Here is a 10,883-nt window from a genome sequence, read left to right on the forward strand (position 1 = left end):
TGGGGTTGAGACTAGAAACACAACCAAGGAAGAGAAACACAAACTACTATTAGCTGTACTACAACATATGACAACGCTAGTAGAAATAAAAACTAGGGATTTAAAAAAGCAACACAAACCCTGAAAACAGACAAACCTGGGACAAAGAACAGAAAACAGCTCCGTAGTTTTCAGATTTCATTTTGTGCAACACATTACATGTAATAAGGTTGTCCATGCAGACTTAATTCTGTCCTAGGGTATATGCATGATACAGTCTTTAATTACATGCTCACAAAGTTGTTTTTTTTTTTTTACTTCAGCACCCTAGCACTGGTCAGTGCCCAAAATGGCTAGCACCTAGGCAATAAGGGAGCTATTTGATATTTCTTTTTTATTCCTGTTATTCAGTAGATCACCAGATATAACCTGCACTGAATATCTAATAATTAATTTCCTCAGTCTCTTCTGGGGGAGTCATCAATATATAGTATGTATGTGTTCCTTACTCCTGGCTCAGGCCCCAATTAATGATCATCTTCCTGGCAGATAATCAAGTATTATTCACCCTAGTTTGAAGATGGGGAAACTAAGATAGACTATGACTATCCAGATCCTTACAGCACCATATGGAGGTACCTTCAACTGAGGTGGCACATCTACACAGCACGGTGCTGTGCCATGCAGAGATAGTTCTTGGCTCCCAGAACTAGTACAATATAATTCTAATTCCAAAGCTGCTTTAAGTAGTGTTATATAGACATGCACAGAGAGACTTGCCAAAGGCTATAAACATGAATCAGTGGAAAATATAGGAGTGCTTCCTGGTTTGAAACAGAGTGCTTATTTGTCCATGCAACACTGCTTTACTGCAAAAGGTACTGAGCATCTACATTTCTCAGTGGCTCCATCTGTAATTGCAAGTGCTCATCATTTGCAAATTAGGCCTCAGGTACCTCCAGTTGGTCATCCAAAGGGTAAAGAAAGTACAATTAGTGGCCGACTGCCAAAATTCCTGTTTAAATGACTAGCTCAGCATTGCACCTTTCAATGGATCACCCAGACCACCTCTACAATGAATACATAATTATTCATTTCTTCAGTCTTTTCTGGGGCAGTCATTCCTATAACATTAATACTGTCACCTAAGACAACAATGGCAGGGACACAGGTAGAATCAAATTCTTCTCTATGGCATTTGCCTGCTTTATCTACAAGAGCAACTTTTCTCCTCATACACTATCTATTTTATTCTCTACAGAAGTTTCAATTTTTCCAGCCCAAAAGCAGGGAGTTTACAAGCAGCCTCATTCACTACCCAGTCTTTTTTCATTTCCTGAATAATTTCGTCCCACATAAGGAAGAGCTCCTATTGAATACATAGTGTGTGGTCATAAAATAAAAAGCAGTTTTATAACATACATACGCAAGGAGACCAAATTAACATTTTCTGGCCTGTCTTAATGCTTGGGTTTCCTAACTTTTAACACTTGTTGGTGAAACCTTAATAATGTTATTTTATTTATTTATAATGAAGAATCCTGGTTTACAAAAAAAAATTAAATGATAACCATGAACGTTATGTGCAGTAGTAACAAGCAATTCACCAGGTAGGGTTTGAGCCCAGAATTCTTCTCATCGCTGCAGTATCTCTTGAGTTACTTTACTTGCTGGTAAAAGAAGAGTGCAAAGGGCCAACTGGGGATTGCTGTGTGAAGCCTATCGCAGTTCCCCAGCTCCTCTTGCCCACCAGAGGTCGGGAAACTGCTGTGGCTCTCGTTTCCAAGAGGACTGACTACATGGGTCCAACAGGGGCCATTTGCTGGAAGGATAGGACTATATTTGTGCTCAAGGAAACCTGGACTGGCCCTCCATGTGATCTGGAACAGCTGTCTGCTGGTAGCTACATGGGTTTCCACTAACATTTGCTGCTGTTTTGACAGTGGTGCGGGTCCAGCCTTAAATCTGAATATTGATGTCTACTTATTGATATCCACTTTCAGCATTACTTCCCCATATAGGCTGTATACTTATTGAATCCTGAATGAACTGTACAAATATTAACTGACAAAAAAGTTGTTTTATAAAGTAGAAACTTTTCAGTAGTGAATCATACTTGCTCCCTTTCTTGAACTTCTGTAAGCATAACAATCGTGTGACATTTCCATTCCCACACCATTCTCCAGAAGTCTTCCACTGTATGAGGAAGTGGTCCTTGGGTTGCAATAAAATAATCCTTCTGGCGGTATCCCTACAAAGAAAGATAAGGATAGTTCCATCATATCATGTGCTATGTTTTTATTATTATCATTTTCAGGTAACCCTATACAGTTGTCAGATTTTCAAAGGGGCTTCCAAATAACTGCTAAGTAGCCTTATACAAATAGGCAGTCATTTCTAGCATAAGAAATCCAAATAACATTTATGAAGTGCCTTAAGCACATCAAATGAAAGTTATAAAAATGCAATGTATTATTGATAATAGCTGACATTTTGGATATTTGTTCATGATCCATATAAAGCAGAAAAGCTTAAAATCCAATTTTAAAAATCCATTTTTAAATATGATTATAGAATGACAAAATTTAAAATGCCTTAAAATCTCTCCTGACAATTATACATAACTTTGACAAAATAGGTTTAATTTAAATCACTGAGACCATACTGTAAGAATGACGGCAGAAGTTTACTGGGAATGAAATAGCTTTTCTTCCTTAGCAAGTAAATATTCTTAGCAGCATAAAATAATTTACAGACACAGTTATGTCTGTTAAGCAGCATCTTAACAGGTGGGTAGTATCTCTGGGTAGAATTACTGTTTAACTTTATTGTACATACTACTCATAGTGGCTTTAGAGGGTAACTATCAGCTATGTTACATGAATAATGAACAACAATTCATTTTGACTCTAATCTCCCATATATACTCCTATCATAAAACATCATCTTTAACACTTTTTTGCTTTTATTTCAGTAAGAGTTAATGTTTGACAAAGAAAGCCAGACAGACTGCAGCCAGCAAGACCAGCCATACCTTGTCATGCATCCAAAGATGCATCTCAAGCCAGTCCAGAGAGGTGATACTCCCCCCTCTGGGCGACATTGGTCAGGCTGCAGTTGGAGTACTGCATTCAGTACTGGGCACTGCACTTTAAAAAGGATGTGGCCAGCCTGGAGAGGGTTCAGAGGAGGGCTACCCGCTTGGTGGGAGGGCAGCAGGACAGGCCCTATGAGGAGAGACTGAGAGACCTGAACCTGTTCTGCCTCAGCAAAAGGAGGCTGAGGGGGGACCTGGTGGCTGCCTACAAACTCATCAGGGGAGATCAACAGCAAATAGAAAGAGCCCTTTTCTCCTCAGCACAACTTGGGGTGATGAGGAACAATGGTAATAAGCTGATGGAGAATATGTTTAGATTAGAGATCAGAAGGCAATATTTTACAATTAGGGTGGCCAAAATCTGGAACCAAGTTCCTAGGAAAGTGGTTCTTGCCCCTACCTTGGGTAAATGCAAAAAGAGGTTAGATGATCACCTGTCTAGGGTCTTGTGAACTCAGCATTCATTCCTGCCTGTGGCAGGGGGTCAGGCTAGATGATCTGTTCAGGTCCCTCCTGACCCTAGCTACTATGAAACTATGAAAGCAGTGGAGGCAAATTTAAATGACTGCCATGACTGCACGGACCTGCTCTTTAAATTAACTATTTCTTCCAAACCTCGACTTTGTTCAGTGTACAGTGCTAATTTAAGAATATACCTTTAGAAGAAAATACTGAGAGAAGTAGAAAGACTGAGGATAAAATAGTCAGACACTCAATCCTACTTGCCATGAGGGGTGGGTACCTAGTTAGCAGTGGTCTCTAACAAGTTAGCAGCGGTGCACATTAGCAAAGCAGAGCATGGACTCTTGCACTTGAGTTGCAAGGTGTAAAAATATTTGTTGCTGGCTCTACTCATAATGTGGTTATGAATGGAGTACCAGTCTCTCGGGCTGGAAGATACCTTTCAAGGGCATTTAATTCACTTAGAATGCAATTGAAGAAAATTGACCAAAGTGTTTCAAACCTTTCAAGTGCTTCTGCTGCATTAGAGCTTTAATATAATGTTCAACTTAGCTGGAAGGCAGAGTGAGTCTGCAAAGTGCTATAATCCCCTGTCAGAATGCCAACATAGAATAGGCAGTTTCATGAGCAATGAATACATTGAAAAAGTGGTAAAAGAAGGCAGACACTATAGTCAGGAAGAAATATTACAAAATTTCAGTCTGAAGTCTATTTAAGGTGGCAAGTTGAAACACACTGTTTCATTACTTGAAAACTTACTTGTTCACACACAATTACCAGTTGCCAGGCCTATCCTATCCCATCTGTTTATGCAAGCTGAATATGGGCAACAGTGCCAATAATATACCAGTGACAATTAACTCCATGGTCAACATGGAAATCAAGGTGTCTAAAGTCAGGTACTTGAGTCCAATTTTAGTGAAAGAGAAAAGATAGCCTGAAATTTCAGTGCTGAACATGGACAGCTCACATGGAAGCAAGACAGGGGGAAGCATTTGGAGAAAACGGCAAAGTCTCCTGGAAAAGTTCTGATTTTGATTACACCAATAGGGATGGTCTTGCTAAAGTCAATGGACTTAAACTGGTATAAAACCAAGGAAACACTGGACCTTAAGTCGGTTCATTTCATTGTCCGCTTATTACCAAAGCAATTTAAAATCATGGGAGTCTTTAATTATAGACTCACACATTGCATTTGTAGCACAAAATTCTTCTGTGCTCCTGTGCCTGGACAAAACATTGAGGCCCAGTAGCGTAATTAGAGGGAGCAAGCAGGGCACCAGCCCTAGGTGCCAACTTAGAAGGGGCTGGCCTCCTCTCCATAGGAATCTTTTACCTGCCAGGCACAGCCCAGTAATCGGTGCTGGCAAGAACAGCCCCATACCCCACAGTATATCCGTGAAGGCAGGAGATGAGCAAGGCAGGTAGAATGGCAGCCCTCCCCCATGAGAGGCTTTGCTGTGGGAAGCAAAGCCCTGTGCCCAGAAGTGTATCTGAGGGGGGAAACGGAGTGAATGGGGCACCAGGAGCAGGCCCTGGAGCGTGCATATCACCAGGCTATTGCACCAGCATGCAGCAATTAGCTGCAGCAGCCTAAGTCCATGCTGCTATAGCAGAAGATGTAGATGTAGCAACTGATGCTTGAGAGCAAAGGCAGGTAAAAGCCACAGCAGCCACCTGCCCCCCACCCCCCACTTTGTATGCATATCTAAGATTAAGTTTTTCCCAAGGTTAAAGTATGTCAAAATGATAAGCAAATGAAAAAGAACCTTAAAAAAGGTGTCAGACAACATTAATAATACCGAAGCTACTAGGTTGTACTAATAGTAATTCAGTTTTCCTATATCTTAGTTTTCATAACTGTGGTATAGAAGCTCGCAATTGTTAGTGGTTTTTATTTTCACAAAACCCCTCTAAGGCACAAAAAGATTATCCTCCATTTTAAAGATGGGGAAAAAGAGACTGAGTTGATTAATTCCTGGCTTTGACACTAACTTGTTTCAGAACATTAAAGCAGGTCTCCTAAGTATCAGCCTAGTACCTTATCCTCTCAATCCATCCTCCCCGTCCATTTTGAATGCCAATCATGTTCAAGGGTTTTTGGTTGTAGCCATGTCTAAGCACATAGGCAGCCAAGGTTCTTTGAGTGATCTCTTTTATTAAACCAACTGAGTGATCTTTTATTAGATCAACACTCAGTTGGTCTAATAAAAGATGTTACAACTATTCAAAGAACCTTGCCAATCAAGTTCACTCAGTTTGTTACTTTTTTAACTACATCTAGTTTCAATAAGAACATAAAGGTTAGATGAACTTCCCTCTTGTTGTTAATCTGTTTCCTAGTTTAGTTGGTAGCCACTACCAATATGCTGTCATGTTTGAATTCCTAGCACAACAGAATGCTAACATCACAAAAACTGGTTTTACTGAAACTGAAAACACCAAGAAAATGTTTCCATCTCTACTTGCTTTTTAACAACCTTTGTTGTTGTTTTTTAAAACAAACCCTACCTAAATGTGGATCCTAAATAATGTTGATTGTACCCATTAAAACAGTCTGTAGCAAAAAGTAACAATGAATTTAAACATATAGAAATCTGTACTTACATCTATGAAAGAAGCATTGATATAGTCTGTATACTCTTGACCTCTTTTCATGGAAAGAATCACTCTGTTAAAGTCATCTGAAAAACAAAAACATCCACACCATGTTTGTTGTTGTTGTTATTGTTTTTGCGGATCGATTGTTTCATTGTACTTTCATAGATGTGACGAAAAAAAAAGAAAAAAAAAGAAATCCTTGTTTGAAAGCCCAAAAGAGTGACATAACAAGTGCTTGATCTTGGAAATCAATGGAGCTATTCACATCAATAAGAGCCTTCAGGACCTGGATCCATGTTTTAATGCCTGATGATTGCAAAAACTGAGCATTCAGTATCACCATTTGTTGTTTAGACAGTCTTCTCAGAAAACTATACTTTTCACATGCAAAATTGAAGGATTCATATTTAAGAAACACCACTGCTGAAATGCTTCATTAAGCCTTTAATGAGTATCAACATTATTTTACACTTAATGATTAAAACAGCAAAACACAAATAATTACTAATTCTTGCAGAAAGAGACATTACTTACCAATCACTGGAGTTCAAGATGTGTTTTCCACCTGCACATCTACACTGTAGGTACACATCTCAAGCACAAAAGCCTTTTGCTTTGGAATCACCCACAGTGAGGATGTGCATATGGACAATGACTTGATGGAGAAAGAGAATTTACTTATTGGAGAACTCCAGTTACTGATATGTGATTATCCATACACACATCTACATCCTGCCCCCCTTCAACATGACCATCTTGAACTGGAAACTGGAAATGCAAACGATGGTACTGAACTTTCTTAATTGCAGAATGAGGTCCCATCCTCTTTAGAGCCAGAAATTAACCAGTCTAGAACTCCTGTCCCCGAGCTACTGAGTGACTCTTTCAGCTGGTCTCAGTGTTAAAAAGGACAGTACTTTCTGGTGTAGCAAAATCTTGTGAAATACATTCCTGAAAAGTCGGATTTGGAGTGAAAAGCAAACTGCATTGTATGGTATATCCTACTGCAGTGGTGTCTAGAACCCAGTGGTATGATGTAATTGGGACTGAGGCATACTGGAAAGTCAGGTAATTATTTAAGGTAGAAGAACAAAGAGACACCAAAAAGTATCATAAGCATTTCAGCTGCACCATCAAAGGTTTGTTTCCTGCCTGAAAAATGGAGTAAGGCAAATAATCCAGCAAAATATTATTTCTGTTTATGGAAACTATGCTGCTTTCTGTCTAGTTTAGAAAGTCAATTTGTCAGCATAGCAAATGGAGGAATACAGGGGGGGATGCTGAGTATATACAGAACGTGGCAGGTACTTCAGTTTCCTTTAAAAAACTGTGAATTAACTGAACAGGAGCATAAAGAGGCCTTTAAGGGTGTGCAGTAGGGCTGTGCAAAGCTTCAGTCCATGATTTGATTCAGCCCAATTCAGTGGCTGAATCTCCTAATCCAAATCAAATCAGAGGACCCTTTACTTTCTCAATCAAATTGGAAGCCTCTGGATTGATTTGGAAAGATTCAGAGATTCGGACATAGAGACAGCTTTAAATGTTTTTTCTACACATCTCTAGGTATCAGGCGGCTTGCGAGTGCTGCGATATTGGGGCACGTGGACTGTTCCACAGAAGCGTGGGGGGCTCTCCCGCACACTTGGCAGCAGACACAGTAATGGACCAGAAGCCGGACGAGGAGCACTTCTGGTCCGCTTCAGGATCCACCAAGGAACGCGCAGGGCTTCCGCCCCCCGGCTCGGTGACTGGTGCCTCCTGGGTCTAGGGAGGGCACCCGGGGTTCCCCAGTGGCCAATTGCCAAGCCAGGGAGGACTGCAGGGGTGCCCCCCGCATGCTCCCCAGCAGACTCGGAAGTAGATCGAAACCACTTCCAGGTTCACCGCGGAGCATGTGAAGGGCCCCCCCCATGGGATGTTCCATGCATTCCAGCATCGCAGCTATCACGAGCCATGCTTGCTACCTCAAGGTATGTAGAAAAAACTTTTGAAGCTGTGTCTATGTCTGAATCGCTGATAGAATCTTCAGATTCAGATTTGGCCAGATTGAATCAGGGACAGTGATCTGAATCAACTGGTTGAATCACTGTCTCTGATTCGGGCCAAATCTGAATCGAATGGGGCCCGCTTCACACACCCCTAGTGTGCAGTGCTGCATCAATCCTCATTCTAAACAATTTCAAGGAGAAGGTTCTCCACAGTATTTTGTGCCTCCTTAGAAAATCCCAAAATCTGTAAGGCAGGAGGAGGGTCTGAAAATAACTACCATTTCCACTCCTTTCCTTCTGGAGTTGATCCAAATGGTTCTGACTTTTCATCAGCAGTATGGACACTTAGTGAAGGTTATAGGTTAAACAAAAGTCTGTTTGGAGAAACTTGGCACTTTTACATGTGCTCTGGCGGTAGAGGTGGGGTGGTGCTCAGAGAGCCTCTCTAATTAAAGTGCCTCACTGTCTTGTGTATCAGTGCCCCTGTGCTTCAAAATAGCAGCGGGAGTGCTTGAACTAAAGCTTGTTTGATGAGCTTTAATTAAAGCACCCCCACCACCATTTTGAAGCTTAGGACTCTGATACATGAGATGCAGAGGGTGGCTGGAACACAATAATTACCATGCTCCGATACACTGTAATTACAGGGCATGGGAGCAGCCTTGCAGTGTGTCTACAAGCACCCTTGGTTTCTTCCTGTCCACACTCCTAGCTCTTCAAAGCCAAGTGACCAAGCATCTCCAAGATTCCCTTGTAGATCCATTGTCATTGATGTGAAGATCCACTTTTGTTGTAAAATGTTAATTAATATATGTTAAGGCTCAGTGACCGTCTCCAAAGAAATCTGGAAGGCTTAGGCCAACAAAGGACAATGGTACTGGACCATCAGTGCTGGAACCTTTGTGAGCTTCGACAGTATCCTTAAGGGGACCTGAAATGTGCGACTCAGATGGACAAGGACATTGTGAGCCAGGCTCTCTCAAAGAGCCCTGGACAGGGGACTTTCCTAGGAATTAAGTCTCAGAGACAGTCTTCAGATTCCATGGATTTACCCATGAGATGAATCACAGCCTTTATGAGTTCTAAATTTAAGAGGTCTGCATATGGAGCATTCTCCAGGAACACGGGATACTTTGAGAGGACAAAGCACCTTTGGATGCACCACTGGACACAGGTTGAAGTACTGTGAGTGGGAAGAAACCACAAACAAGGAAAATTGAAAACCAGAAAGATAAAAAAAGCTCCTAAACTTTCCACCTTATAAGAAGGGGGGGGAAAAAAATCAAGAGAGTCAATGAGGAGGCGGCAGCATTCAGTATGGTAGTTTCACATGAAACAATACACATTAATATGGTGGGGGGAGGAAACACAAGGGACGCCAAACCTCAGCAAAACAAAACAACGCCTTCAAACTGCTAAGAAACAATCCCCTTCTTTAAAAAAAAAGAGCAGCAGAAGATAATAGAAATAATATCAAGTAATTGAAACACTTTGAAAGAAAAAATTCAAGTAGGATTATAGGCCATAATAACATGAACCAAAAAAAGCACTCTTTCTCTCTAGACAAGAGGTTTGACCAGAACTGAGGAGCACCATTTCTTGCCACAGGGAAAGACAGGGCCATGGTGTGCCATGCATATCCCACTAAAACAAAATATCTCTGATGGAGTTCTGGAGAAAGATGCATACCCATCACAATGAGGTGGGCCCATCACTCAAAGGAGAATGTGCACATTAGGTGTCACCTTGAGATGTTACTGAAATTGCGAAGCTGTCAGTAATACTAACTGTTTATAAATTTTTAAATATATATACTTGTAACAGGTAACAAAAAGGAAGGCTAACTGAAAACCTCAACAAATAAAGCTCTAGAAAGAAAAAAAGAATGCTTCTCAATAGTACCGTAGGACAAATAGCTTAGGTGATGGAATTCGAACTTCTTTCCTGTTAATAGGATTTATTTCTTGATATATCTTTCTATTTTGTATATGTGCAAACATCTGTAGAAATAGAAAGCAACTAAAAAGTCTTTTCTTTTTGAAAGCTGCAAATTAGTTTGTTCAAATTTCAGTCTTAAGAGTGCCACCTACTGTTTAGCTCAAAACAACAGTGTCATATTCTTTTGTAAGGTAACCTGCTAACAACATATGTAATTAATGATGCTTACACATTACAAAAATCATTTAATAGTACAATAATATTGACACGGCACTTAAAATGTTAAGCAGGTATACTTATAATAATGTAGAAAATACAACAACTTACATGGAATTATCTGGATGACCCTGGCTTTCTTCATATTTGCTGGCAGATTGCCAGTTCTCATATTTTCTTTCATTATCCGAACATTTGTTAATTTCTGCAATGAATAAATGTATGCATTAGACCCATTTTTTTAATTTGACCTTCAGTGCTAGCTGTTTCTTATACTCTGCAAAGGCCAAGTCTCTATTTGGAGCCTAGTAACCTCACTTCTCAGTTAGACTGGGGGCTAGCGGTTGTAACAGAGGTCGAGCGCTGCACACAGAAACTTTTTACACTGGCCAGCAGAAAAAGCAAGACCACATTAACTATTCACCAAGCGCTCACCTTTTTGCTAAGGCATAGACATGTGGTTTCTGGCCCAAGGATCTTGATAGGTTACAAGGGTGGGCTAGCAAAAACAGGATGCACTTCAACACTGACATGTGCAGGGTGCTGCACTTGGGCAGTAGTAACCAGCAGCACACTTATAAGATGGGAAACTCCCTTCTTGA

At 40.6% G+C, this 10,883-nt stretch overlaps 1 protein-coding gene across 3 annotated transcripts in view; it reads right to left on the reverse strand.

Annotated features, from left to right (window-relative positions):
• Window positions 1-10,883, reverse strand: part of PTPRE (protein tyrosine phosphatase, receptor type E) — a 182,163-nt gene that overhangs the window by 16,863 nt on the left and 154,417 nt on the right. For all 3 annotated transcript variants that reach the window (XM_019556286.1, XM_019556285.1, XM_019556287.1), the window contains 3 exons: window positions 10,393-10,486; window positions 6,146-6,222; window positions 2,096-2,230 (listed from right to left, as the gene is read on the reverse strand). In XM_019556286.1, the coding sequence (XP_019411831.1) occupies window positions 2,096-2,230; window positions 6,146-6,222; window positions 10,393-10,486 (306 nt within the window). The remainder of the gene's footprint in view (window positions 1-2,095; window positions 2,231-6,145; window positions 6,223-10,392; window positions 10,487-10,883) is intronic.

Source organism: Crocodylus porosus, unplaced genomic scaffold, assembly GCF_001723895.1.
Source record: "Crocodylus porosus isolate Cpor-Errol unplaced genomic scaffold, CroPor_comp1, whole genome shotgun sequence".
Classification (NCBI taxonomy): domain Eukaryota; kingdom Metazoa; phylum Chordata; order Crocodylia; family Crocodylidae; genus Crocodylus; species Crocodylus porosus.